This window comes from Fusarium sambucinum, chromosome II, assembly GCF_050947815.1.
Source record: "Fusarium sambucinum isolate potato_lamoka chromosome II, whole genome shotgun sequence".
Taxonomy (NCBI): domain Eukaryota; kingdom Fungi; phylum Ascomycota; class Sordariomycetes; order Hypocreales; family Nectriaceae; genus Fusarium; species Fusarium sambucinum.
In genome coordinates this window covers 7,588,998-7,616,761 of record NC_139293.1, presented here as the reverse complement: position 1 = coordinate 7,616,761, position 27,764 = coordinate 7,588,998, and the positions used below count along the sequence as shown (strand labels likewise).

The 27,764-nt window shown below is 48.2% G+C and overlaps 9 protein-coding genes across 9 annotated transcripts; 6 read left to right on the top strand and 3 right to left on the bottom strand.

Moving 5' to 3' along the window:
- Positions 1 to 454: 454 nt before the first annotated feature.
- On the bottom strand, positions 455 to 1,694 carry FSST1_009433 (lanthionine synthetase C family protein; the record flags this gene model as incomplete). Its single annotated transcript, XM_083226405.1, has 2 exons — positions 455 to 668; positions 742 to 1,694. The coding sequence occupies 2 exons, from the start codon at positions 1,692 to 1,694 to the stop codon at positions 455 to 457; spliced, it is 1,167 nt and encodes a 388-aa protein (XP_083085394.1).
- Positions 1,695 to 2,592: 898 nt separating this feature from the next.
- On the top strand, positions 2,593 to 3,874 carry FSST1_009432 (EI24 domain-containing protein; the record flags this gene model as incomplete). The annotated part of the gene is made up of 7 exons (XM_083226404.1): positions 2,593 to 2,693; positions 2,751 to 2,826; positions 2,895 to 3,360; positions 3,409 to 3,440; positions 3,491 to 3,564; positions 3,652 to 3,722; positions 3,774 to 3,874. The coding sequence occupies 7 exons, from the start codon at positions 2,593 to 2,595 to the stop codon at positions 3,872 to 3,874; spliced, it is 921 nt and encodes a 306-aa protein (XP_083085393.1).
- Positions 3,875 to 6,002: 2,128 nt separating this feature from the next.
- FSST1_009431 (uncharacterized protein) lies at positions 6,003 to 9,984 on the top strand (the record flags this gene model as incomplete). Its single annotated transcript, XM_083226403.1, has 3 exons — positions 6,003 to 6,225; positions 6,273 to 9,617; positions 9,671 to 9,984. The coding sequence occupies 3 exons, from the start codon at positions 6,003 to 6,005 to the stop codon at positions 9,982 to 9,984; spliced, it is 3,882 nt and encodes a 1,293-aa protein (XP_083085392.1).
- Positions 9,985 to 10,836: 852 nt separating this feature from the next.
- Positions 10,837 to 11,880, top strand: FSST1_009430 (uncharacterized protein; the record flags this gene model as incomplete). Its single annotated transcript, XM_083226402.1, has 2 exons — positions 10,837 to 11,654; positions 11,703 to 11,880. 2 exons carry the CDS (start codon positions 10,837 to 10,839, stop codon positions 11,878 to 11,880), a joined length of 996 nt encoding a protein of 331 aa, XP_083085391.1.
- A 794-nt stretch (positions 11,881 to 12,674) lies between these two features.
- Positions 12,675 to 13,103, top strand: FSST1_009429 (rhamnose mutarotase; the record flags this gene model as incomplete). Its single annotated transcript, XM_083226400.1, has 2 exons — positions 12,675 to 12,807; positions 12,877 to 13,103. The coding sequence occupies 2 exons, from the start codon at positions 12,675 to 12,677 to the stop codon at positions 13,101 to 13,103; spliced, it is 360 nt and encodes a 119-aa protein (XP_083085390.1).
- A 417-nt stretch (positions 13,104 to 13,520) lies between these two features.
- FSST1_009428 (calcium-binding EGF-like domain-containing protein) lies at positions 13,521 to 16,122 on the bottom strand (the record flags this gene model as incomplete). The annotated part of the gene is made up of 2 exons (XM_083226399.1): positions 13,521 to 14,746; positions 14,796 to 16,122. The coding sequence occupies 2 exons, from the start codon at positions 16,120 to 16,122 to the stop codon at positions 13,521 to 13,523; spliced, it is 2,553 nt and encodes an 850-aa protein (XP_083085389.1).
- A 3,589-nt stretch (positions 16,123 to 19,711) lies between these two features.
- FSST1_009427 (carboxyl transferase) lies at positions 19,712 to 21,541 on the bottom strand (the record flags this gene model as incomplete). The annotated part of the gene is made up of 3 exons (XM_083226398.1): positions 19,712 to 19,834; positions 19,892 to 20,936; positions 20,994 to 21,541. The coding sequence occupies 3 exons, from the start codon at positions 21,539 to 21,541 to the stop codon at positions 19,712 to 19,714; spliced, it is 1,716 nt and encodes a 571-aa protein (XP_083085388.1).
- A 419-nt stretch (positions 21,542 to 21,960) lies between these two features.
- FSST1_009426 (acyl-CoA dehydrogenase/oxidase) lies at positions 21,961 to 23,326 on the top strand (the record flags this gene model as incomplete). The annotated part of the gene is made up of 2 exons (XM_083226397.1): positions 21,961 to 23,150; positions 23,236 to 23,326. The coding sequence occupies 2 exons, from the start codon at positions 21,961 to 21,963 to the stop codon at positions 23,324 to 23,326; spliced, it is 1,281 nt and encodes a 426-aa protein (XP_083085387.1).
- A 2,377-nt stretch (positions 23,327 to 25,703) lies between these two features.
- On the top strand, positions 25,704 to 26,953 carry FSST1_009425 (uncharacterized protein; the record flags this gene model as incomplete). The annotated part of the gene is made up of 5 exons (XM_083226396.1): positions 25,704 to 26,064; positions 26,115 to 26,184; positions 26,247 to 26,672; positions 26,726 to 26,846; positions 26,894 to 26,953. The coding sequence occupies 5 exons, from the start codon at positions 25,704 to 25,706 to the stop codon at positions 26,951 to 26,953; spliced, it is 1,038 nt and encodes a 345-aa protein (XP_083085386.1).
- Between the last annotated feature and the right edge of the window lie 811 nt (positions 26,954 to 27,764).

The window sequence follows — 27,764 nt, the reverse complement described above, 5'->3', positions numbered from 1 at the left end:
CGCCAGGGCTTGAGTCGAGCTCAGACGTTACAGCCCAGCTGGGGCCACGGGGTTGTCGTGGATCGAGATTTTTTTCAGGGCCGAGCCTGTGATAGTCTTGTGATAGTATTCTAGAATGCCATATCCTCGGTTAAGCATCCATTTATTCTGCTATCAAGAATCACATCCATGCTGATCTCCACACCCGATGCAGTGGATTCATAGGCCCATCAACATGAAGTAGCTGATACAAGAAAAAAGCATCCCCAGTGGGTAGCAGAAAAGTTGGCATCCTAAGTCTTGGGTATAAAAATACGTAGTCTAAGAACTATAGTCTAAGCAGCATAAACTGACCTACTAAGCTTGTCTCTTATGCATCCAGCGATTAATTTTTCTGATACCCCGGGGCCGCCCCGCCCGACGTTGCCAATATGTTCCTTCACCATATCAAGCAGCCGGCCACGATTCTCCTTTATTATACATCATTATACATGATGAGACGGGGGTGTTCTTGCTCACAAACAGCCCATGTCCACGCGGCACTCGGCAGATAATTCATGAGAACTGCAGCTTTGTGGCCGTAAGATGCAGGCTCGAAGAGGTCAGGATCATGCCGGCGTACTTTCTCCACGGCATCGGCTGTAGCCAGGGCGAGGAAATGTTGTCGTTTAGCTCCTTGGGGAAGCACCCTGTTTCGAGTCAGTTGATCCTGGATCCAAGATATTACCGAAATAGTTGTGGTTGGGTAAAGAGAAAACGTACAGTGCGTTCCCAAAGATTCCATGACACAAGGACGGCTCCTTTGTTAGCAGACCGTGTCTCCAGGTTATGCTCTCCCCCTTTTCGATGGCCGAGTCGATACGGCTTTCAAGTTCGGGAAAATAAGGGCGTAGGGAGTGTAGCGAGTACAAGAAACCAGGAGCACCATGACACCACTGAACTAGGCTTGCACTCTTACCCTCCTTAAGACTTCGCACACTTGACGGCCAATTTCCGTCCGGTAGCTGAAGCTCAAGAAGCTTTTCTAGGCGTCGGGCAAGTTGTGGAGCGAGCGATGGATTCGAGAGAACAACCTGTGTGATGATACCAATATCGCCATGAGCTGCGCCAAAGTACCGTTTTCCATGCCACTCCCAATTTCCTCGTCCGTCATCGTTCGTGGACATGATTCTCTTCGTTAGTCGTCGAAGAGGGGACTCGATAAGAGTCTCACTCCTTGGCATCCAATACTTCACCATGCGCAACAGATACAAGGTACCTGCTCTTCCGTATGGTATCTCGGATGGAAAAGCATCTTCCTGAGGGCTCGTGTATGGACCAAGAAGTATGGGCATATTGCTTAGGAACTCTATCAAGTGATCTTCGTCCTTCGTCACACATGCTCTTACTGCCTGGAATGATAACTTTTCGGACGATATGCCGCAGTTACCCTTCTCCAAGACAAGTTTCCCTCGGTCTCCTTCAAGGTATCGTTGCGCCCATGATATCAGTTCCTGACCTGATATCTGCAGATCTGGATACAGCTCGGAGAGCTGGAGAAACAGGTAGGCAAGACCAGTGTACCCGGTGAAGAGACCACCGAGGTGGCGTTCATGGTACACTTTGCGGGGCGGTGTGTGTCGGACGACCAGCTCGAGAGCATACGTTAGCAGCTCTTTGGGGTCTGAGCCTAGACTCTGAGCTGGGAGGTTATTTGAGATGTATCGTTGAGCCATGACTATGGTTGTTGATGTAAGTATTCGTCACGTTGGGTAGAGTATAAAGAAGGCTTTCGGGTTGCCATTATTTCGATGAGGCTGTCATTAACTTTGGGCTCATAGCCAAATTATAAGCGCTGTCTTCTGTGACGCATACCTTTGATCTTTCAGGGGATGATCAGCAATTTGTTAGACAACTGAAGGAGGGGGCGACGAAGCTCACGCGACATAACCTACCACAAGTGCACCAGTGACAAGAGGCTCTTTCAGGAGGTTATAGGACTCTTTGGGGCAGACTTGAAACTGATCTGCCTTAATTCAAGGTCAGTCTGCTTACAGGTCAACAAATAGACGTCAGTGTTGGTTGGAATCTTATAAGAGCTCCCACGATCTAAGGACGATGGTGGGTCATGAGCTCCCCGGCCGATGTGGGTCTATGGGATGTTTTGTCCGGCGATCTGCAAGTTGACGTTGTAGCGGGTGGCTTTAGAAGCTCAGCCTAATACTGAGAAAGGTGACTTAGAAGTTAGAACACAATCGAAAGCGCGTGATTTTCCTTGGCACAGTAATTGGGTGAACAACTGAATGAAACTGTTATATCAAAAGTTGTCAATTAGCGTAACAAATGCATCATTGCGACGATTTAAGGTAGCCCCACTCGTCACTTAGTTACGTAGAGCCCCGCGAGCTACTGTAACCTATGTATTAATGACGACATCGATGTGAGCTTCTTTCCTCCCTTGAGCTTGGAATGGAAAGCTTGTGATTGCCAGCCTCGACGTGATAATTAAAAACAGAGAGGCCGATAGAATTTGCCTTTTTCATTCTACAACATCACCGTTGTTGAAGCTGTTTGTCACAACTCGTTTCGAAACCCGTCTACATCACAGATCACGTCTTCACACTAACAACCATCATGTCTGACACAGCTGAAGCTTCAGGAGCTGATCACCAGCAGCAACCCTCTCAACGCAACAGAGTGGTCGACACTGTGAACGAGAAAGCCCAAGAGGTCTTGTAAGATTGAACGCCGATTACATAAATCACTCTTCTCAAGCTAACAACTTCAACTAGCAAGGAGGACTATGCTCAGGCCAGGGAACATGTCACTAATGCTGCCAAGAGCAGATCCTACCTCTACCCGATTAAGGTACGAAAATCACAGGGATAGAGAGAGCTCCACGGTAATTATTTGCTAACATATCATGTCTCTTGTAGGGTATCTTCTACTTTCTCTCTCGTCGCTCGCTTTGGAAGCCTTTTATCTCCAAACTCGGTCCTCTGGTCCTCCTCTCTACCGGCGTAATTGGCGGCATGTTCTTCTTTACGTACCTACCACAACTCGCCATCCTATTCTTCGTAAACGGTCCTATCGCACCATTCTCCACGGTTCTTCTGGTTCTGAATGAGAGCACTACCATCATCAACCTCGTATCACGCAACTACCTTCTTCAAGATTCGCTGTTGGATGTCTTCGATGGTACCCTCCTAGCCCGTGGAGACACTAAGATTGTCAGTGAGGGACGTGAGGTCAAGTCAGGAGGAGACCCGATGCAGAAGCTGGGCAAAATCATCAAGAGTCCCTTCGAGAAGTTCAGTCCAAAGGCCATCATCCGATACATCATGTATCTGCCTCTTAACGCTATCCCGGTCGTCGGCACCGTGATTTTCATTCTCATCCAAGGTGGGAATTCTACTCGTCTATATCTATTGCTCCGCTGATTCAAAATAGGTCGCACCCGAGGAAAGGGAGTTCATGGCCGAGTAAGTCACATGCCTAGACAGTATTCACAACTAAGCTAACGTTGCTCCAGTACTTTCAGCTCAAGCGATGGTCGGAGCCCAAGAAGGAGGACTGGCTTACAAAGAACGTCGGACCTTACACTGCGTATGTCACTCATTCATATTTTTCGACCATCTACTTGGTGGTTAATCGCACATTACGGTTCTAAATCAGCTAACTCATGTTTTCCAGATTCGGACTGGTTGCTACGCTCCTTGAGATGATCCCTGTTGCTTCAATGTTCTTCACTTTCAGCAATACAGGTAAGCTATTTGTACACTGACCTTATACATATATGAACTAACATCAACAAGTTGGCGCTGCTCTGTGGGCTGCTGATATCGAAGACAAAAACACTTCCATGACTGATGGGACCGCCCCAAGTCTGCGGGAAACCGCTGAAAAGGCCGAGTAAAACACATGAGTCTTTGTACAATACTTAAGCCAAGGCCACGCAACATTCAGTATCTACCTACGAAACAGTTAAACAAAACATGGTCAGCTGCCAAGTAATACAAACTTGTTTTTGGTTTGTTACGTGGAAGTTCAAAAGAAGAAGGGGTTGCTGTCGTCAATGCCCTCCTACCCGGGAGCTCCGAGGAACACATTCCTGACAATGGAAGGCAGCCTCAGGGTATCAAAAAAATTGACAGCTGGAAGCATAAGAGATAGAATTAGTAGGCCAGCTTATGCTCTTCAGACCATAGTTCTTATAATACTTGTTTTTATACCCTAAGGCTTAGGAGGCCAACTTTTCTATTACCCGCAAGGCAGGAAAGTCTCTGGTCGTCAGCTCAGCTATATGGGAAGGACCCATTATTCGTGAGAGCATTAACACTTTTTTCATGTCTTGGTTTCTCTTATTTCACACAACTTTCTTCGTCTCGATCTGTCTTATTTTCACGTCAACACATGCCTCGCAACCATGTCTTAATTGGTTCTTTTGCCTGTAGTTTGGCAACATGTGTCGGTACTTCTACATCCATCTTGGAGAAGGAGGAAAACCTAATACACTGACAATTCCTGCTACAGTGTTGGCCGTGACTCTGGCACCTCAATACAATGTTGACGATCTAGATTTCAACTTGACGAATAAACGCCACTCATAACAAGTTCCGATGCAGCCAGGACTGTCATAACAGGCTGTGTCTCTAATGTGACCCGACGGCAAGCTGCATCTCGCCTCGTTGCCGAAGCTGGTTACACGCACTACAACTGCACGGATAGCATATCGCTTTTGGTATTCTGGGCCCTAAACCGTGGAACCTTTAACAAACATGTCCTTGTCCTCAATAGCTGAAAGCTCGACATCCTTTGTGTTTCATCACTTTGCCTGTCCAACACCTCTGTCACAATGTTTACTGATACAAGCTAGACTCGAAGACAGTTTGCCCCTAAAGTCGAGCAACTTCCATTGCGCTTCAGTATGAAGCTCGTTTTAGTGAAAGAGGCAACTATAAGCACACTCTCCCACCGGGTTCACACGTCTTGGACTCTGATACATCGTGGCGCTGTTCTCTGTATGGCAAGAACATTCTGGCCATACAAGCGAAGGAATTGCATCAGAATGTTCTATTCTGTTCCACTCTATATAAAGAACACTTCAAAATGAAGGATGGCTTGTGAGATGGCTTGAAAACAATCATCGCTTGATGAAGCGAAGGGAACAGTGGCAAGAGTCGACGCCTGCAGGTAAGCGGTTGCGGAGAACCGAGTTGAATTGTTATTCTCCGAAGGTACGAACAGAGTAACGCCCATGACTTCGAGGCTACCTGTACAGCCTGTCATTCTCACGACTATCATCACGGCATATGAAGGCGGGACGATGCGTCGGTCCAGGGGACTGGGTCCGCTCCCATCGGATAGATGGCAAACATCAATCACAGAAATGCCCCATGGGGTGGTCCAAAAGGAATTCTTGCATAGGTAGCCGAGAATTTCACCGTACCACCAGGTACTGATCAAGCTGAGGAAACATGCGTTTAGATTCACCAATGCAAAGATCCCGGGCCAGATGACTGTAACCTATTCGATTTGGAAACGCAATTTGTACGCTCATGCTGTGGTAAGCTCTCGGGGGTGAGCTAAAGATTATTCGAGCTGCTCGTAATAGATCCTCGAGTGCCCCTTTTGCCTGACACTGGCAAGCACTGCGTGACAGCTGGCACCGGTGCATATCTCACATCTCCCACGTTGTTTATCATTCGGCTACGCACTCGATTTTTAACGCATGCTAGGCTTTCTTTCTCTTTCTCCTCTTTTCTACCGTGCCTTTCATTTCTCTCGCTTCGCGGTTTTAGTCTTGCCTTCTCCTCATCATTGCGAGAAAGCAAATACCCTCCAAGAAGTCAACCACCGCTCGTTTATCTTTACGCCTTGCTTTACATTCGGCTCACACACTCGTTTATTTTCCTTAATACTTTTACCAACTAATTTTCACTCGTTTCGCGTGCGGTACGACTTCCTTTTCCTGTGTTCTTTAGGCATGCGTATGTGATCTTGTATACTGACAACAGCACCTACAGAACTCTCGCATCTTCATCATGAGACCACCAAAGATTTCCTTGGTTACGGTTCTGTCGGTATTACTGCTACTCAATTGCCTTCTTGCCAGCGCGGCTGGATCTCCTCGCCAGCAGCGCCCAAGTCGTCACCGGGTCGTGCGCAGCAACCGTTTCATTGAGGCTCGCCAGCCTAATGATGACTATGGCCCCCCTCCCCAATACTACACGGGAGAGCCTGATATTCCCACTGAGATGACCTCCTGTTAGTTCTCTGGTGCAGGCATCTCTCCACACAGCTAACGCTTCTAGATTCTACTTCCAAGGAAACCACAACAACGGATATCGGCACTGAATCCTATGAGGCTAGTGAGACCTCTCAGTCGCACGCATCCTCCGGAAACTATAATGTTTCTCTCGGAATTTCCACTCCTTCTTTGTCTACTCAGTTTAATACCAGCATCGCTGTGCCCTCTGCTGCTTCAAGTGCCAAAGCTGGCAGTACAACTAGCTCTGAGGCCCTGACATCCGTTGATACCACATCTTCTGGATCATCTCGTGTGACTGGAACTTCTGGTGATGAGGCTTCTGCAACTGCAGGTGGCCAGATTTCTACCTTCTGGAACAACAGTACTTCGCCTATCAGCACTCGTTCCTCTTCTGCTGTCAGTGATTCCGATTCCACCAGCATGACTGGAACTGCCTCATGGGAGAAGGAACTCTCCTCCGCCAGTGTTTTGCCAGTCACAGTTTCCAGCATCCTGACCCTAACAGAGACAACCACAGAGGTCATCTCACTCACAGATATTGCCTCGAGTCTCGAGGTTTCAGGTAACACCAATGTGACAGCCAGAACTTCTTCTACTGCTGAGGTTGAGTCATCCATGGAAATCTTTACGTCACTGGAGGAAAGCTCACAAATGACTGCCTTGACCACGACTACAACAAGTATTCTCAATACCACTGTGACAGTCACAGATGTGGGAGGCTCTACCGGACTGATACTTTCGTCCACGACCTACCTCACGCCGATCAATGGTTCTTCAAGTGCTGCTACCTCAGCTGGGTTTGTATCAGACGTCTCATCGAAGACTTCAGTCACTGCAGCTTCGGGTTCAGTCGTGACAAGCGCATCACAAGATGGCCTAACTGGAATCTCCGGCTCCGAGTCCACGCAAAAGACGTCTCTTGTCGCCAGTGGCTCCCTCAATAGGACTGTCATTGTTACTACAACTACTTATTTGACTTCAACACTTGAGACTGCTACTCTCTCCACTGAGTTTTCCAACCAGTCTAGTGACTCCTCTCTTGTTACCTCCGAAGGGCTATCGAGTGCTAGTACTAGAGAGCCTTCTCAGACTGTTACTTCATCGACTTCAACGATGTTTAGTAGCGTTACGAACAAAGGATCCGCCGCGATTACCTTCGCACCGTCTGATGCAGAGTCTTCTACTTCCTTCGTGTCTACCTCTACACCGAACGGAAGTTTTGTGGGTTCTGAATCAGACATCACCACAGTCACCATTCAAACCACTTCAGACTTCTCAGTTGAATCCAGCGCTCTGCCAGTTAACGCGACGTCGAACGTAGTCAATAACTCGCTTACAACTACAACAATCTCAGAAACTTCGGTCATTACTATCATCCCTGGCGGTGTTTCCCCATCAGGCAACGTCACAGGTATGACTAGTGGTTCTGTCTCGACATCTACTACTTCACTTTTCAACTCTTCAATGACCCGTATGGAAGTTTCATCTTCCCAAGAGACCAGCTCGTTGTTCGATTGGCCCACTTCAACATTAGTCGAGTCACATCATTCCCTGCCTACTATCGGACTTCCCCCAGTATCTTTCACGAGTTTTTCGTTTTCGATCATTACCACTCCCATGACTCCACCTAGCATGGCAACTGGCTCAACATCGCCACCTTTTGAAAACGTAACAGTGATCAGTTCTACATGGACTTCAACCATCACGACTAGCCTCGGGCCAACAGGTTTGACTTCTACCAAGCTTACAGCTGCTCATAGCAGTAGTGGTTACAACTTTTCCAAGACCATAGAATCTGATATGAGTTCAGTTGGGTCTTTGTCCACATCTGCCAGCAATCTTACAGGCATAAGCACTTCCATCATTACCAGGCAACCTACCAATTTTCCCTTCCCGACCAACACCTCCAGTGGATGGAATTCAACAGTGTCTTCAACATTACTGACCGATTCCACCAAGACCATCAACTCTCAAGGCCCGCAAACCTCGCTGTCCACAGCTGGTTCAGGCTTGAATGCCACTTCTCCGTATGCCAACTCAACTTCGACTACAAATTCCGCAACATACTCTCCACCATTTGGCAACGTGACCTCTTCCAAGCTGGCTGTCACTACTTACCGCTCATGGAACGCTACCAACACCGCTCAAGGGCCTTTCAACTCCACTGTTCAGACTGCCACTAATGGTTTGAATGGGACGGCGGCTGTTACGCCTTTTCCAACTACAGATCATATTACTCTCACTACTATGTCTGGTAGTGTCATGACCAAAACGTACACAGATATCTTGGTGTCAATAATCACCCCCACAGACCCTGTGTTTTGGACGTCCTTGAACACGACAGTGACTCCTCCTACTATCATCAGCACTCCCGGAATGTTTTCCACGCCTTACAAGGAATCCACTTCGACAAGTGAACGGAAATATCATACATCAAACGCTACTCGGCACTCTGGATCTGCTTCGGGCACAAATGCACCCCCGTTCCCTAGCTCTAACTCGACTGCCACGGCTACGATTACCTTTTCATCGATCGTTTCATGGACCCCTGACCCGGAACCTTGGACAACGTGGTCGACTTGGGATCTCACAAGAAAGCCAGGCTTCGTAACATCAATTGGTTTGCCCCGAGTGACTACTCGCAACCGGAGCAGTGAGACTTCAGAGTCAACTTCGTACACTCGCACTACAACGTTATTTGTCACTCCTACTATGGTAGAGCCAACTTCGTCCCGTCTCGTTACCGGTAATCTCAGCAGTAAGGCTTCAGATTCAACTTCTTATACTCGCACTACAACGGTGGTCCTCACTACTACTCTAGCAGATCCAAGCACACCTCTGTCTAGGTTCCAGAACTCCACTGACGGTGCTTCATCGTTCGTCTCCTACACTAGCACCACAACTCTGGTTCTGACTACCACTTTGGAAGAACCAAGTACCTCTCATTTGTCCAATGCCGCAATCACTTCGACTGCCTCGACATGGATGAACACAACCTTGGTATCTGTTCATTCTTCGGAAGCATCAACCTTGTTGTCCCAGGTATCTGTTACCTTTCTTACTACTGGTAGTGCAAAGGGAATAGCAACTTCCGCTGAAAACTCCGCCTTGACGCCCTTCCCTGTGATCAACTCGACGCTCTCGCGAGTAACATCTTTGACGATTGATACTCTGACGACCACATACACCTCGGATCGTTCAGCAGGCGCAACTACTCCTTGCGAATCTTCGTCTACGACCTCATCGACTTGCACGGAGTCACTGAACTATCCTCCGTATGGATCATCATCAGCGGGCTCACTCACAACCGATTGCTCGACTGGACACTCGATGCCAAGCTACAAAACGGCGCATTGGTCGAACATGACTGAAACATTTGGCGCAAAAGGTTTGTACTGTTCCACGCAATCAATTGAGTTATACTAATCTATGAAGACATAGACACAAGCACTTATGGGTCGTTCACGACATTCAAGACAGTCACCACCGTCCGGGCAGAGGAGTCCCATTCGGTATGGGATGACTACCCTACCCCTACTGACAGAGTCACTCCGTCAGACGTCGCGCCCGTGGACTCCAACTTTCCATGGGGAAACGACTCTCCGATTCACCGTCACCAAAACATGTCAGATGTAGGTATCGGTCTTGACGGTGGAGGTGTGAGCAAGAGAGTTGATTGGCGACTTCGATGGGAGAACGTCAAGGATAAAATCAACAGTTTGTGGCACGGGCAGACTTTGGAGAGTGAAGATTAGTCTTGCCGCCGACATGGATACAAGCGACTTGGATGGTGTCTGTATAACACTCATTCCCTCTCCCCTAATGTGAGGGACCATGTCATTATTAAGGGGGTCTCGTTTTCTTGTTAGTTTTTCTTGGCTGGACTCTATTTCTGATTCAGCCTTGTTGGTTTCGGTAGTTCGGGCTACTCTCAACTTCCGGATATACAAGGTATTGTGGATCGCCAAGCAGGGGTTAAGTAAGGTTTAGGGAGGCCTCGATGGGGAAGATTGCTCTGTTTGTGAGTGAATGGATGAAAGGAAACGAGCATCCGTGTACAAGATTCACACAAGTCATTCTATTAATTCATGCTAAGACTGACATAATTGTTTGGTGTTTTTGTTGATACTGTGACAATTGCCATTGCGAAACAAGTGTATGAGGTAAGACAAGTGTGGATCGTTGGCAACTTATTCACTAACATATTATTGTGAATATGTGAATATGTGCAAAATGAACATAATGATTGGATTCATTGTGCAGATATTCAGACATAAAATATGTATACGCGGTTTGTTAGCCAATCGATCATGACTTGGAATCGTCGTCATCGGGGAGGGGTCTCTTTCCTTCCCGGCCCCAGATTCATGCCTCACGCACCTGACGCCTTACCAAAAGCGGAGCCCTTGCCACCGAGACATCCGATGCAAGTGCAAGGGAAACTTAACAAGTAGAAGGCACGCTACTACCTAGGTACTTTAACTTTCTCCTCGTCTTCAATCTTCCATCTTCCCACCCACACATACAACAACAACAACTATCCATCCATCGACCCATCCATTCATCCTTCACAACATAGGACATATAAAAACTCAATCAGTCACATCATGCTTTTTAAGCCCCTCGCCTTCGCAGCCACTGCTGCTGCAATTCTCATCGTCCCCGAGACCTCAAACAACAAGGATGGCATCTTCCGCGCTCTGCCTATCGAGGCCGCCACCTTCGAGCTTCCCGCCATCGCACATAAACAGGCCATCGATGTTCCTTGTCTCCAGTGCCGCGGAAAAGATACTCATTTAGAACTCGACTTTGGTATTAAGAACCGTCGCCTGGTCCTCAACGGCTTCGAACTCTACCCACGTGCCGACCCATGGAATGGTGATCTTTCAGCTGCCGTTATCAAGGGCAATGGCAAGAGCGATATGCGCCGATTGGGATACGGTCTGGCTATTCGCCCAGAGGGAATCGACGAGGATCAGCATTTGGAGATCGTCAACGTTGAAGTACGAATTATTGAAGTTGGCGATCGTTTCGTCGATGGCGTTCCTCCTGTTACAGTCAAACTTATCAAGTCTTTGAGCGGAGATATTCTCATCGGAAACATCGAGGTTAAGGGTACTGGCGAGAAAGCACCAGAGGATTGCGACATATGGTGCCGAACCAAGGACATGGTCCACGACACTTGGAAGGGCGTCAAGGGCAAGTTCAAGGGCTGCCACGGAATGAAGCCTCATCATGGCCACGAACACCACAAGCCCCAACATGGTGCTGGCAAGGCCGAGCACAAACCTACCGATAACTTCAAGCAAGGCCCACTCATGCACAAGAAGCCTGAGCAGTCCATGGGTGAGGTCCTCAAGCACGTTGCCGCATATATCGTCCTCCCTGTCCTTATGGGCGTTGCTGCTGGTGTCGGAGTTGCATTGTACGTTGAATCTTATCGTTCTTGGTTTCATATACTGACCACTTTTAGTTTCGTCATGTGCCTTTTCAGTATGGTCCACCGCTTGGTTTGTCTCTTCAGAGGTGAATCTAGTGAACCCACTGAATCACTCGCTGCTTATCATCAGGTGCCTTTCACCGAGCTTGACGTTGAGGACGAGAAGACTGTTCTCAGCAAGACTCTTCCTCAGTATGAACCACGCAACTAGAGTCAACTTACACAACATTGTACTCGTACGCAACTCGGTCTGATTAGAAAAAGGGAACGGCGAAACACTACCAACACAGAACTTCTAAAGAAGGCGTGTTATCGATTCCAAGATTGATTTTACTTGTGATTTGGGCTTGGAATAGGCGTTATAGCGTTGGATGCACCATGGACGGGATCATGTTTTACGAATTGGATGGAAACGTCTCAGAGCAGTCGTGGCATCACTGGTAACGAGTTTTATAACGTTACTGTCCTCTCTTTAAAGGTCTCAGTCATGTCTATCGGGTTCAGTTCTATGTACCCAAACATTATTTAAAATGAATAAAATGATCACTATATGATACATCTCCAGGCCACAATGTTCAACAACTCCATACTATCTGATTGACAATACTCTCTAATGCTCCTTGTGGGAAACCACCTGTCGAATTGCTTAACTATGTCAACCTTATGGAGACGTTAAATACAACTACTAGACAAAACTTGTGGGATTACGCAACATTCATCCGCCAGAGTGCGGACCCTGAAGATTAGATTCCCGTTCCCACTCCCGTTTTCGCTTCCACTTTCGGCGATCCCACGATCCCCAAGTCGTGTAAGTGGATAAGTTATAAACGCAATGTCATTTGCGGGGTTATAGAGTGGACAACAACTCGCTACTTTCTAGCCCGATTGCCGAATTTATCTATATTACTGCCTTGTTCCCATTAGCCACAATCTTATTGTTGATGATTGTATATTCTCGCCCTCCACACAAGTCATCACTCACTCACAGCACCGGAATACCCCAAAATGTCACAAACACCTCGTCGCTTCGCTCAAATCGTCAAGCTCAAACCAGAGCACCTTGCAGAGTACAAAGAAGTACACGCTCGCGTCTGGCCTGATGTCCTGAAGCAAATCGGGGAGTGCAACATTCGAGATTGTACGATCGACAACCCTTACCTACATCATCCCTAAGGTATCAAGCGGCTAACATGACGGGGTCTTGCAGACAGCATCTTCTACGATGATCAGAGCCACATCCTCTTCGCTTCGTTCAAGTACATCGGTTCAGACTACAGTGGTGATATGGAAAAGATGGCTCAAAACCCTCGGGTGAGAGAATGGTGGAAGATGACAGATGCCTGGCAGGAAAGCCTTGTTCCTGGGGCCGTGAGCTCCGAGTCTGGCGAGCCATCCTGGTGGAAACCTGTCGAGGAGGTATTCTACCAGCCTTGATTTATCAAGCTAGAGAGCCATATAAGGAACACAATCACAGGGAAATAAACAAGGAACCATGTTTCTAAAATACCTTTCATTGACAAAACGTGCCATTAAACACAGAGGCCTCTCTTTTGATAAACGCCCACGCTAATCTCGCTCGCGAGATATCTATGAAGGGAGGTTGAATAGAATAGAAGGAAAAGGAAAAGGAAAAGGTGCCTCTATAGTGTTTATGCAAAATCTCTCTTCTTGCTTCTTACTTGATCTTCTTTTTCATCAATCAATCCCCATCTCACATCCTCACTCATTACCAGCCACGGGCCAGCCTTGGTGAAAACAAAACAAACAAGACACCGGGGTGAACTGGCCCTATCATCGAGAAATGCATATTTACCTATATTCGCGCATTATATACAGCGTCTATCCTTCACTTCATCTTTTTTTGATAGCCTCTGATCTGCCTTGTCTCCAAGTGTGTACTGCTCTATGGCGAACAGACACGTAGGCTGGAGGAGTTTTTAGAGACAAGACATGACGTTTGACGTTTCCCCCAACTGTGCTTGACCCAATAGTGATCTTGTACCTCAGAAGGTCGACTGACTCCTTGTCGCCGATGCTGACGTTCTCGGCCTCTTTTTCCAGTACCCCATCATCTTTACGAGCCTTAGCAAAGAACTTATCAATGCTAGACTGTGCGTCTTGGGCACTGTCTACATCCTGCTGCTGCAGAACAAAAAGTACAGCGACCCGCGCAAAGTCCAGAACCTCATTGGTAATCTGGAACTTGTTCGTAGGACTCTGTGTTTGTGTAGGGACAGCTGTACCTGAGCTTTGGGTTGCACCCCCCGTTATAGTCGGCACGCTTTCTGGGCTTCCCTCATCTACAATCAGCTTTGTGGGGTTTGCAGTCTCTGAAGATACAACAATGGCAGTAGCGGATTCGGGTGCACGAGGTACCAGGGAAGCGGCATGCGCCTCACGTTTGTCCTGCTCGAGCATAAGTCCCCTTTTGCGCGAAGCTGCGCCATCAAAGGTGACCAGTGAATTTTGAGCAATGCAGGACAACTCTTGAGCGTTTATCTTGGCCATGATGGCGGTACCAGATAGAGGAATGGAGAAATTCTTCGCACTGGCTTCGATGAGGCGCGGGATGTTCTTTCCTAGAGTCACATTGTTGAGATCGCCGCCCAAGTCCGTCATTGTGCAACCATCGGATCCCGCAACGCTGCAGTCCGAGCCCGTGAAGCCATTAGTACAGATGCACGAGCAAGTGCCCTGGGACATAATGTTTGTTCCACCGTTCTGGCATTTAAGTGATTCTTGGCATTGAGCAAGTGCAGACTGAGGCTTGTCATGGTTTCCCAAGTTCTTAAAGACAAAGAACTCCAGCGGAACAAGCACTGCAGCCACGATGATACTTAACAGCAATATCATCAAGACGACAAACGCCCAGACAGGGAGGCCACAGCAACGCCGACGTCGTTTACCTTGACCCTCATCTGAGGGTGTCTGATTGCGCTGGCCATTTCGTGACGGTCCGTTGCCTTGTCCGGGGCCAGGTGCAAGAGGCCAGGACGTTGTGCGAAACCAAGACCCGCGGCTTTGCCGGCCTGTTGGCTGGGCGGGGGGAGGGAATGCTGCCAGCATATCTGACAGGCCTAATAGATGTTAGTAAAAAGACATCATGTCTGATGGGGAGTATCTCACCTGAGTTCTCCTTATCGCCCCCTCGCATCTGACCCTTATCGTCGAAGAAATCATTCAAGTTATCAAATCGACTTCCTGGTCGTTTGCCATGATCAATCATAGTTGCAAGTCGAGTTGCTCGTCGGATTAAGTCAGGCAGACTTGTCATACTACCTCTCTCTTCCGCTTTTCGAACGGCATCAATGTCCAGCTTCGGTGGTCGTCGAATGGCCGAGAGGCGGTTGTAAGGCTGAGGCGATGGTGATGGTGCAGGCGCCTGTGACTCTGACAGGTTAGTCGCACTAGCGGCTGCAAATGCTCCGAGAATGGCGTCTGGGCTTAGGCTATCGCGAAGGTTTTGCTCAGGGGCTGATGTCTTTGCTAGTGGGAGTGTATTCGAGGAGCTTGACGATGCGTCGATATAACCAGTTCCTGAATCAAAGGCCTGAACTGGAGATGGTGCAGGCCGGTAACCAGGTTCCATAACAAACGATTTTGTGGTGATGAGGGAAGGCTTTCCTCTTTTGCCAATGCTGGCACTGCGGACCAATTTGCTTTCATCATGAAATTCTTCGTCTTGACTCCTGTCAGTAGCCTCGTCATCATAATACGAAGGACTGCCAGCTGGAGAGCCTCCGCGCCAGCTATCGGGCATGGCTGCGCTTGATGCGTATGAATCGTGCGACCTTGAGTTAAGACTTTCTTCAGGAATTGGCGAGACAAACGACGCGTGTGAGTAAAATGATGAGACGCCTCGTCTCGCCGAGGGGGGAGGTCCAAGAGTGGCGCTTCGCCTGTTGGCTGCTTGAACTTGGTTAGGTTCTGGGAAGTCAGGAACAGATCCAAGACTAGAGACAGTATTTCGTGATGATGGAGAAGGGGGGACAGTAGAGCTGTATTCTTCGGGTTCTGGGGTGAGAAATACTGGAGTAGGTTCTTGAAGTCGAGACTGATCGAGTATTGAAGGAACTTGGCTAGGTCGAGGAGGTCGTCGAGGGGCCTGAGTTGGTCTACCAGGGGGTGGTCGGTATGGCTCAGCCTCAGGCTGGTTCATGGCAGCCATAGGGGGGCCAGACAGAGGCCATTGAGGTACTTGTTGAGGTCGAGAAATAGTGACGCCAGAGTTTCCACTTCTGTCCATCGCGTGCTTGGATTTGGGAAGCCTGGATTGTCCCATGGTATTTGCGCCCAAGGGTCGGCGAGGAGGAGGAGCCCTGAGTTCGCCAGGCGGGTCATCTTCCATGGAATCTGAGTATGTCGGTTGGTGTCGCGAATATCCACCTTGTGTTCTCTCGCGTGCGCTTCTCGAGTTTGGGTCCATAGCCCTTCCATCATACGCTTGGCTCATTTGATTGTCCTTATGCCGAGTCGAGAGTTCATTCAAACAGTGTCACACGGCTAGGGACCTAGTGGCAGGCTTCTGTATGCAGTTCAACTGTATGTAAGAAGCCGTCGAGTCGCAGGGAATCGAAATGGTGAAATAATACGGGTATCCGACGGTTTGCGCCACCCTAAGTCGATGGTTTCAAGAAGCACTGACACAACGTTCGTATATGGTGGAGATGATTCTATCCGGGATGCTGTGTTGCAGCATTAAAAATCGACTCTTGAGGATCGACCAAGTCGTACAGCCGCAGACTATGTCGATTTCACGAGAATTCCGACAAGCGTGGAATAGTAATAGTTAAGACGAGAACGAGATAGAAACGAATGTAGAAGAAGATAAGACGAATCGAACCAAAAATGAGCGTTTGTTGCACGGTGAACCAGACCTCGCAGGCGTTGAAGCAACGCAATTGTGAAATGCACTATGCAGAATATCAGTATTAGAAGGGATAAGCAACAACACAACCAAGAAATGAAGTGAAATAATGAATATGATGTTAAAATCGCACCATCTCAAGAAACTCGAAGCAACAAAGTTGAAGACATACCGAGAAAGGTCGTAATTTCTACAAGATCACTTGGTCGTGACGAATTAAGTCGAAGCGGAGCTCTGTTGCAGTAGGCAAACCAGTATATAATTGATACGTCACAGGGGCTCGCAATGAACGGTTCAAAAAAGAGATCAATGCGACGAGCAGATGCAGTGATCCAGTGTCAACAGAAAAATGAAAATCCAGTGGTTGTCGCTGTGGCAGTTAAAGCGGAAGACGTGGGCGAGGCGTGTCACCAAGTTGGACGAATCGCGTTTCAAAGTTGCGTCTGGACGGTTTGAGGTTGCTCCAGGTGTCGAGACGATAACGGTTGTGAATGGAAGTTCGGATCGATGAGATACCGACAGTCGAAGAGGAAGGCGTTGGGTACCTGGTGAGGTTTTTGAATTATCGACTCCTGCTCCTGCGATTTCCTTCTTTTCAACCACAAAATTATTTTGTGGCTGATGCAACTATCAAAGTGGCCAAACAAAAGAAAAAAGAAAAACAGAATGCAGATCTGATTATCCTCTGGGGACACCGAAAATAGTAGTAGAAAAGAAGTTTTAAGAAAAAAGGCGATGCGCGATGCACAGTAGTAGCTAGGCACAAACGAAGAGGAATCGAAATGGTTAGAGAAAAAACGAATGTAACGAGGCGCAGACGACGACAGCTTAGGTCGAGGCAGGCTTATCGAGAGGCACGAAAGTGCGGGTGAGAGATGAGATGGAAGGAACGGAAGCGAGAAGGGGGAGGAAGGAGTGAAAATGGAAAGATGGAGTGCAACCTGCCCGGACAAGGTACCTGCCCTGTGTCTGCGTGTGATGAGGCTATCGGGGACGGACCCTTGAGGTTAAGTTCGAGCAAGCAGGGAAAGCACGAAACAGGACGATTCAGCACTGGACTGGGCGAGATAACAAGGGAACGATAGCTTCATTCATTAGCATTATCCTTCTATCAAAGCAATGACTTCTAATTAATACGTTCTAATCAACAGGGTCGATGCCATTGTAGCATGAAAGCGCCTCTGACCATTCATAAGCTCTAAATGGCGAGCACAGAGCGCAGAGCAAACAGGCACAGAGAGACATATGAAGGGGTACCGGCCGTGACCTCTGAAAAGGGCGTTTCTATCCGTCCATTGCTTCGGCTAACGGTCGACCGTTTTCGCCCAAGCCACTGTTTTCTACTGGTTCGATTGAACTCATTCTATGTCAAAACCCCACTGTCTTCCGTCTTTTGTGTCAGTCCCACCAATCATGAAAGAGTATCACGCATGTCACAAATCGAAACCCCCTAGAAGCCAACATCAAGTGAGTACGTACCACTAACATACAGACCTACCTGTGTCTCATGCTCACAGAGTTCAAGGTTGTGTCGATCCCATGCCAAAAATGTCTTAGTAGAAACACTAGCTCATTCTGTTCCTGCAGCCGAGATCCATCATCACTTAATACTAACACAATATTTCACGAGATGCTCTGCTGGATAATTTTCAGCAGACATCTTTTATTACTTCTTTCGCATGTAGTATAGATTGCAACGCTATAGAATTTGTTCCATGTACTTTATTTTTCTCATTTCTTCAATTAAACGCAATATAACATGACTCCGTCAGTGCGCAAGCATACGGCCGAATCCTTCCTTTCTTTAGATTCATCCACTTTGCGCCTAATTGACTCTTGAGCTCAGTCCAAGCCAGCCTTGATCAAACTCCACCCAAGACCGAACAGGATGAGACGGAACACGATGGAACTACAACGTTTGGATGATCTGAACCATTCCGCTGGATGAACAGGCTGATACCAGCCGGGCTTAACTAGGTAGAGGTGAGCTAGCTCTTCCAGAACATTGCTTTCAATACGCGGAAACGAGCGCCCATCCCTCGGATCATGGACGACATCGAATATGCTCGTGAAGCTTAATAAATGAGGTTCAATTTGTTTGATGCACTAGTTGCAGTTATGCGCGATTTCTTATGGGCAGAGTTCCTTTCCTTTAATCTCTTTATGAATCCCTTTATTTAACTTAGCTTGGGGTTGTGCTGGTTTCTGGCATTGGTTATTCGGAATAGCGGGAAAAGTTGCCAGTGTATCCGACACTGCGTTTTTTGTAATACATCGTGTCATGTCGTATCCTGTCTGTATCTTACGACACACCCTCAGACTCAAAGTTAATGGATGAAGGCTGTGTTTCACCTTTTTGGAGCCAAGATCTGACCTCGATCGACTACTTCATTGATTGGTCAAACATGTGACCAAAATTCAAAATCAACGTAACACAACTGAGACAGGACGATCGAAGTTATTGTTTGCTATAGCTTATATTGGACAAAAGCAAACTTGGCTGATGTTTTTGATGCTGGAAAATGCAGACAATTAACCATGGAACGTGCTAAAAGAGTTGCTTGGGTTGGATCCCTTAGCGTGTTTCAAGCTTGCATGTGGTGGGGATCCTTTCGCGTCATCGCCTGATAGCTCCAAGGGTCTTGGGCATTGAAGTGTCGATCGTTTCTTGAGAAGGTGGGTTTTCTCGTATTCTCTCTAGGGTAGTTGGCTTGATTTGAATAATATACCAAAATACATATACTTCAGGCTCTTAAACTGAGTTGCTTATGACGTGCTTGGGATAATAAACACTGAACGGGCACATAATTTACCCATCTAGTAGTAGACAAGTTGGCCTTCTGAGTCTCAGGGTACAAAAATAAGTATCTGTCTAAAAAACAGTGTTGGCTCAGTAGTGGCATAAACTAGCCAACATTTCGTCTCTTATTCTTCCATCGGTCAAGTTTTCTCATACCCTAATGCCCATCAAGGGTATAAATCTAGACATCATGTAAGCTTATGTATAAGCCTCTCAAATCGCAACAAGGTCATGTCGGGAGAATGAGGCGCTGACTCCAATGGACAGCAAGGATCACGAACTATACGAGGTGCAGACCTGTACCATATGCAGTTCATGCACAGCACATACTTGAAAGTTGCTTCTAACATTACTGTATTTTACTTTAATGGATCTCTACATTCGGAAGACACCAAACTTGGTATCGCCCGCCTTGACCTCGTTCCTACCTCCCATAGCAGCCTGTAGACCCAGACCCAGGTACCGTCTTGTATGTTGAGGAGGAATAATACCGTCGTCCTGTGAAGGTGTTAGTTCTTAATGCTGTGCAGCAAGGTTTGTACGTATATCACTTACCCATAATCGTGCAGAAGAGAATGTGGCGTCACTCTCCTTTTCGATGCGCTCCTTTAAGCCCGCATCAACTGTCTTCCCAACGGTTTCCATAACAGCAGCTAGTTGCTCGCTACCCATGACACCCACCTTGGCGTTGGGCCACATCCATAAGAATCGCGGGCTATATGCTCGCCCGCACATTCCGTAGTTACCAGCGCCGTAGCTACCGCCAACAACGACGGTGAACTTGGGCACGTCTGCGCAAGCCACAGCAGTCACAAGCTTAGCGCCGTGCTTTGCGATGCCCTCCCGCTCCGACTCTGAGCCGACCATGAAGCCAGAGATGTTCTGGAGAAACACAAGTGGGATGCCACGCTGCGAGCAGAGCTCGATGAAGTGAGCGCCCTTGACGGCCGACTTGGCGAAAAGAATACCATCGTTAGCCACGATGCCAACCTTGTGACCGTAAATCTCGGCGAAGCCAGTCACAAGAGTAGTACCGAAGTCGCGCTTGAATTCAGAGAACTCGGAACCATCCACAACTCGAGCAATGACCTCGCGGATGGGAAGAGGCTTTCGCAGATTGGTGGTAGCAATGCCAAGAAGCTCCTCAGGGCTGTGGAGTGGTTCTAAGTATGTAGTCTTGGGAGCTTGCGTCTCTGGTGACTTCTTGGGCCAGTTCAGGTTGCTAATGCAGCGTCGGGCCAACACCACGGCGTGGGCATCGTCCACAGCTAGGTAATCTGTTACACCGGACACAGACGAGTGCATCTTGCCACCTCCCAAGTCTTCATGGCTGACAACCTCTCCTGTCGCTGCCTTGACAAGAGGAGGACCGGCAAGGAAAATGTGACCCTGCTCCTGAACGATGATGCTCTCATCACTCATGGCTGGGACATAGGCACCACCAGCTGTACATGGACCCATGACCACGGCGATCTGGGGAATACCCTCCGAGCTCATGCGAGCCTGATTATAGAAGATGCGACCAAAGTGATTCTGGTCGGGGAAAACGTCGGCCTGGTGGGGGAGGTTGGCGCCGCCGCTGTCGACAAGGTAGATACATCTGGTGGCTGTCAGTTAAGGTGATATCATGATGAGGTTGTTACGCATATGTACATACGGCAATTTGTTTTCTCTGGCAACGGCCTGAGCGCGCAAGTGCTTCTTGACTGTAATGGGATAATATGTACCGCCCTTGACAGTGCTATCATTGGCGACAATGACACAAGTCACGCCCTCGACAACACCCACACCTGTGATGATACCACCTGCTGGCACCTCAGCTTCAGGATAAAGATCATATCCAGCCATAGGAGACAGCTCCATAAATGTAGTCCCAGGGTCGATCAATGCCGTAACTCGGTCTCTGGGTAGCATCTTCTTGCGCTCAATGTGCTTCTGCCTGGCCTTATCAGATCCTCCCTTCTGGATCTTGCGGGCGAGTTCCTGCATGCGGCTCATGACCTCGCTCATCTGCTTCTCATTCTCCTTGAACTCTTCCGACGAAGTATCGACGGAAGTTTGAATCCGTGAGATTGCACCTGCATGGTGTGGTGGAGTGAGGTTTGCGACAGCTCGTTTTTGTGAGGATATCTGTGAGCGGGAGCTTTGGCGACCGAATTGGCGACCAAGGAGCATCGCCTGACGAGATGAACGTGATAGAGTCATTTTTGGAAGCTCTATGAAGATTGGAATATCCCAATTACTCAAGGCGGATCTACGATGACAAGTAGAGGTAATCGTAGAAAAAGAAGAAGAGCCTCTTTCAAAGGAATCGGTCGGGACGGAAAACGAAGCTCTCTCTAGTAATTCTCCAAAGCCGAGACGCGGGTTACGCTAGAGGCCGAGGCTTGTGACGTATCTCAAAAACCTGGGGTAAGCGGGCCGGCCGCTAGAAGCCGTGAAGAGCCGGGTCACTCCAACGCGGCTATTGTAGCCTTTGCTGGCCGTGTCTCAATCCCTCGGTCGGTTCAACGTCAACGGGAAAGTAAAGCAAAGAAAGAAAGAAGGAAAGAAGGATAAGCTGGTTTTTTTCATCCTGACTTTACAATCCCTGATCATTCACATCTCTTCATCACACATTCACAATGGCAAGCGTACGAACCCTCAGATCATTGGCGCGCCCAGTCGTTGCCCGTCAATGGCGTCCAGCTGTAACTCTCCCCGCTATCCAGTCACGATTGCACTCATCCAAACACCCCAAAGGCTTCGAGGCCCCTTCAAATGAAGAGCTTGATGAGTTGAGAGAGCGAGTGCAAGAATTTACGCGCCGCGAAATCACAGAGGAGGTGGCGGCAAAGACAGACAAGACAAATGCCTTCCCAGCAGAGATGTGGCAAAAACTGGGTGAAGCTGGCTTCCTCGGTATCACAGCAGATGAGGATGTAGGAGGTCTCGCCATGGGTTACCAGGCACACATTATCGTCATGGAGGAGCTATCACGAGCTTCTGGATCTATCGGTCTTAGCTACGCAGCACACTCACAGCTGTGCGTCAACCAGCTACAGCTCAACGGTTCACCCGAGCAGAAGCAAAAGTACCTACCCGGCCTCATCGCAGGCACAAGTGTCGGCGCGCTGGCCATGTCTGAGTCCGGCGCTGGAAGCGACGTTGTCAGCATGCGAACAACAGCAAAGGCTGTGGACGGTGGATATGTCCTGAACGGATCCAAGATGTGGATCACCAACGGACCTGACGCCGACTTTATCGTTGTCTATGCAAAGACAGAACCCGAAAAGGGTTCAAAGGGTATGACTGCCTTTATCGTGGACACAAAAACCGAGGGCTTCAGCTGTGCTCGTAAGCTCGACAAGATGGGTATGCGTGGTAGCAACACCGGCGAGCTCATGTTCGATGGCGTATTTGTTCCCACAGAGAACGTCCTCGGCAAGGTTAACGGAGGCGTTCGAGTGTTAATGGAGGGCCTCGACTTGGAGAGACTGGTATTGAGTGCTGGACCCTTGGGTATCATGCAGGCAGCGCTCGACGTTACCCTGCCCTTCACACACCAGCGCAAGCAGTTTGGCCAGCCTATTGCACACAACCAGCTCCTCCAGGGCAAGCTAGCAGACATGTACACAAAGCTCCAGGCTTCTCGTGCTTACACCTACACAACAGCTAAGGCAGTAGACGAGAACGGTTTGATCCGTACACAGGACTGCGCGGGAGCTATCTTGTATGCCGCAGAGCGGGCGACTGAATGCACACTTGATTGCATTCAGCTTCTGGGTGGAATGGGATATGTTGAGGAGATGCCTGCATCAAGATTACTTCGAGAGTAAGTCCATCCCATTCAATTAGGGTCTCTGCTATAAACAGGCCAAGATGACATCTATGATGCAATATACTAACTTCGGACGCAGTGCCAAGCTATATGAAATTGGAGCCGGTACTTCCGAGATCAGACGTATGGTTATTGGCAGAGCCTTCAACAAGGAGTATGCGCAAGCATGAGGTGGACGAGACAAAGCACGATATCATGCACGGCATGGTGAAGAGGGAGAGTTTCTTAATATGGTTAGCAAACATAAAAGTCCTGATGAGTTGATGGAACTTCATTTTGAACAAGTACAAGAAGAGATGGAGCTCAGGACATAGATGTCCCTGGATTATACGTGGGAGGCTATTATACCAATTCAGCCAAGGGTTGAGAGGTCATACATAAAAATAGATACAAAAATAACACAAAACATTATGAACGAAAGATCTTGAGCTCACACACACACATACCATATGTTTGGTTAATTCAACTTGTCCCCAATTCACGACGGAATAGGATTATCAGTAGATTGTGTGCTATGAGTATTTTGTGTCACTAGTACCAAAAACAACTTGGTTCATTTAAGCAACGCAGATATGTACTAAAAATTCATCATGAATTTTCTATCTCCCACGGAACAAACGTTGTAATATGGCGGTGTTGGTGTTGACTGCCAGTCCCCACATCGAGATTTTGCTATTCCCGTGACATGTTACAAAAATGACAAGTCTCATTAGGCTCTTTGCATCGAATGACAGGGATTATCTGCAGTTTCTACCAGTCTCTGGAACAGAAAGCCCTGGTCAAATTTGCTTTTGACAACCGGTCTGGTCATCTCAGCAATAACTGATCGTCCTCGTGACCCGACGATCCTACTCAACAAAGGACCCTCGATTTCTACGATTTCTTCCCTCAGTTTCCTCTTCCCTCTTTCAGATACGAATGGCTTCAATCGATCGATATGGTGACGATTGCATTGCAGTACGTTAATGTATGCTTGTACCTCTAGCTTTGGTATACCGGACGGTGAAGTGGTGTCCATTGGATGCACACACCGAGTTTAATTGTCAGCTCTGATGCGATGCTGTGATGGTACCTTTCTTTGATACATGCCGCGTGTGCGTATTTGCTTCTTTCTTCAATAGGCTATGCTGCTGGCTCGATTCTGATCCTAGATCATTGCGGCTCTGAAACACTCGGGCGGACACGAGCGATGATTGTCTAGAACGTTTTGGAAGCTCGTCTCGATGCCGTCGAGCGGAGTAGACTGCTGCATAGAGATACCCACGGGCGAAGTAGTTAGAGATCATTGGATGGGAGAAAAGACGGATTTCATGGGTATCGATATCCATGTGCTCTCCTTGGCTGGGGAAGTTGTTAATCTAGTGGAGAATTTGACATCCACACCATATGCCAAAAATGGAAACCCGGGATCGTTTAAAGTATCCAGGGGTTATCCACTACCACGATCGGGCTTCTATAATTTTGGGTCTCGAGTGTTGAAAAGTTGCTGCCTAGCAGGTTTGTTGTTGATGTCGGAGCTGGCTTCCATCTCGCTTAGAGTGACGACAGTATCGGAACAAGAGGTGTTTTCCTGTTTTCAGTATAGTCTTGATGTCGTTAGTAGAGATGAAAGTCAGGCTGGATTCTTAGACACGGAACTCTGTTCAAGTTGATGCCTGGGGCGGGGCAGCACCTAACGTACCACCATCCATCCACCATGGCTTGCAGTGATAGATGGATGGATGGACGGTATGTACGGTAAGAAAGGAGACATGTGTCCAATACTGTGATGAGTTGTCTTGGTGAAGAAGGTAAAAGAGGGGATAAGATGGGAATTCGAATTCTAGACCGTCGTTTTTTCACCCAAATTGGATCATCTGAATTGTCGCAAGGATTCAAGATGGAAATTGTGGACCGATGAGATCCCAAGGGGATGGAAGGGAAGGAAGCCGGCCGGCCGGTCCGGAGGCGGGGGTGGGGGTTCATCATTTAGCTTTTTTTTCGGTGAGTGGGCAGGTGGGGAGCTTTCAAGCTGAGCTCTCCCGGTTCCTTCCAACCCTACCAGACCGACCTACCTGAAGGCAAGGTACCATTCATTATTGCAGTACACGATGGAAAACAACCATCCATCGGATGAGTCTCGTACATTCTATTCTATTGTGTACTTGAGTACAATGCAGCTTGGTATAAAGCTGAAATAAAATAAATACCAATTAATTTCCCACTCCCATTGATGACCATTCCATCCACGTCAGCTCCTCTCTCTTCTTCCCCCCGATTGCTTAAAATCAACCTGCGTCTCAGTCATCATTATACCATAGCATATCTTTTCCCCGTTTCGTTCCTGGGCGCTAATCATACACTGCTCATCCCTGCACCATCGACGTCAAACTCCACGACGGGAGCTTCAGCTTCATTCCCTAGATGCTTTGCCGCCACTTCCACTGAGATCATAGCAGCTGTCACTCGCTGTTCGCCTCCATAAGAACAAATTGATCCGCCAATTTCTTCCCCTCTTTTATTCACGCTTCATTTCATCCCAATACCTTTTTAATCTCTTCCTTAGCTATGTCATTTGCACCTTCTTTGCGTCTATGTGCGCGGCGTGTTGCTGTTTCACCTGCTATCCGCCCCCGATTCACCTTCGCTGCTACACGGAAGCTTCACAATGTCCCTCCCCGTCAGGACAAACCTGGAAAATATGCCCAGACTGATCCCCAGATCGAGGTTGAGTACCCCGAAGATCATGAGCTCCCTAGCAGTGAGCCCGTCTCGGGCGCTGGTGGCCAGTATGTGAAACCAACTCTGCCCACCTTCACACTCGATGGTCATGTCGGCATTGTCACTGGTGGTGCGCGTGGGCTGGGTCTTGTTATGGGCCAAGGAATGGTCTTCTCTGGATCCAATCTTGCTCTTGTTGACATGAATAGTAAGTCGTTGTACCTTTCACAGCAAAAGCCAGTTCTAATGTAATATCAGAAGAGGAGGCGGAGAAGCAAACTAGCTTAATTATTGAAGAGTTCAAAAAGGAGAACCCCCGAGCTCGACGGTAAGCTCACCAATGTTCAAGCTTCCAAATTGCACCAAAGGCTAACACAACCCTTCTCATAGAATCCCAAAGGTTACTGCTCACTATGCCGATGTATCTGATCCCGAATCCGTAGAGGCCTGTGTCGCTGAGGTCGTTAAGGAGCACGGAAAAGTCGACAACCTGGTCACCTCAGCTGGCTTCACGGAGAACTTTGAGGCCGTTAACTACCCCATCGACCGTCTCCGCAAGCTTTGGGCTGTCAACGTCGATGGTACCTATCTCTTTGCGACCTCAGTCGCCAGGCACTTGATGGAGAGAAAGGCACCTGGTAGTATCGTCATGATTGGTAGCATGTCTGGATCCATTGTCAACGTTCCTCAGCCTCAAGCTCCCTACAATGCCGCCAAGGCTGGTGTGCGCCATCTCGCTGCTTCCTTGGCGGTTGAGTGGGCCCAGGCAAACATCCGAGTTAACTGTATCTCCCCCGGTTACATGTTGACTGCACTGTAAGTCATACAACAAATTTTGAGGAGGCATTCGACTGACACGGATCCAACAGTACTCAGAAGATTCTTGACGATAATCCAGATCTCAAGGCGAAATGGACTTCCCTTATTCCCCAGGGTAAAATGGGACAACCCCAAGACCTTATGGGACCCGTGGCATTCCTTCTCTCAGATGTAAGTTGTGCAGTCCTGCACCATGTGAGCGCAACTGACCATTTAAGGCTTCCTCGTATGTGACTGGTGCCGACATCCGAGTTGATGGCGGTTACACCGTCACCTAGACATTCTCGTATAAAGGCGAAAAGGAGTTTGGCCAAAATTGCACCATATTTGGTTTATGCGAGCGAGTTTGGAATTTGGAAATGTACCTAATGGCGGGAGAAAGGAGACCGTGATTTTGAACATCTCGAAAAGGAATTAATTGCATACTCCTCCTGGAGACTAGAATGCCTCCTTAGTTCTACTCCGGTTCTATCTCATGAGATAAATGATAATTTACGAAAGAAAGTCTTGATACTCAAGGTGACACAGCCCGAAAACGGACAGTTGTACTCTAAAACCCATGACATTCCCGTGTGCAACCATCAGACGCCCGGCAATGCTGCTGTATTACTGAAGCGGGATCGGCCTGCAGAGAAACCCCAACATCTTCGTCAAGTCCGAGGCTACGGTACAGCCAGACAACAGCCCTTGTAAACGTGTTGATCATTCGTCATTGGGTTCTCTCCCTGTACGATGTGGTACAATGCATTGTCGATGGATCCCCCCGTGCGTCCGAAATGCAGCCACAGTGGACAGGTTTTGAAATAGAAGTGAGGGACATGCGTGTGCGTGTGCGTGTGCGTGTGCGTGAATGTGACCTACAATCTGGTGCAAGACGGCGATCTTATGGTAGGCTATTTGAATAGAATGTGCGTTATACTTTGTTTTAGACAATACAACTCGTAACATCTACTGGATTGAAACTGTTGAGAGTACTAAGTTCTATCTACTAGCTGGAATGGTGGCAGTACCTGAAAAGCCAGCATCGGCATACGGAAACTAAATAGGAAGCTTATTATCTACTCTTGATCATTCGTAACCCCCTCTATC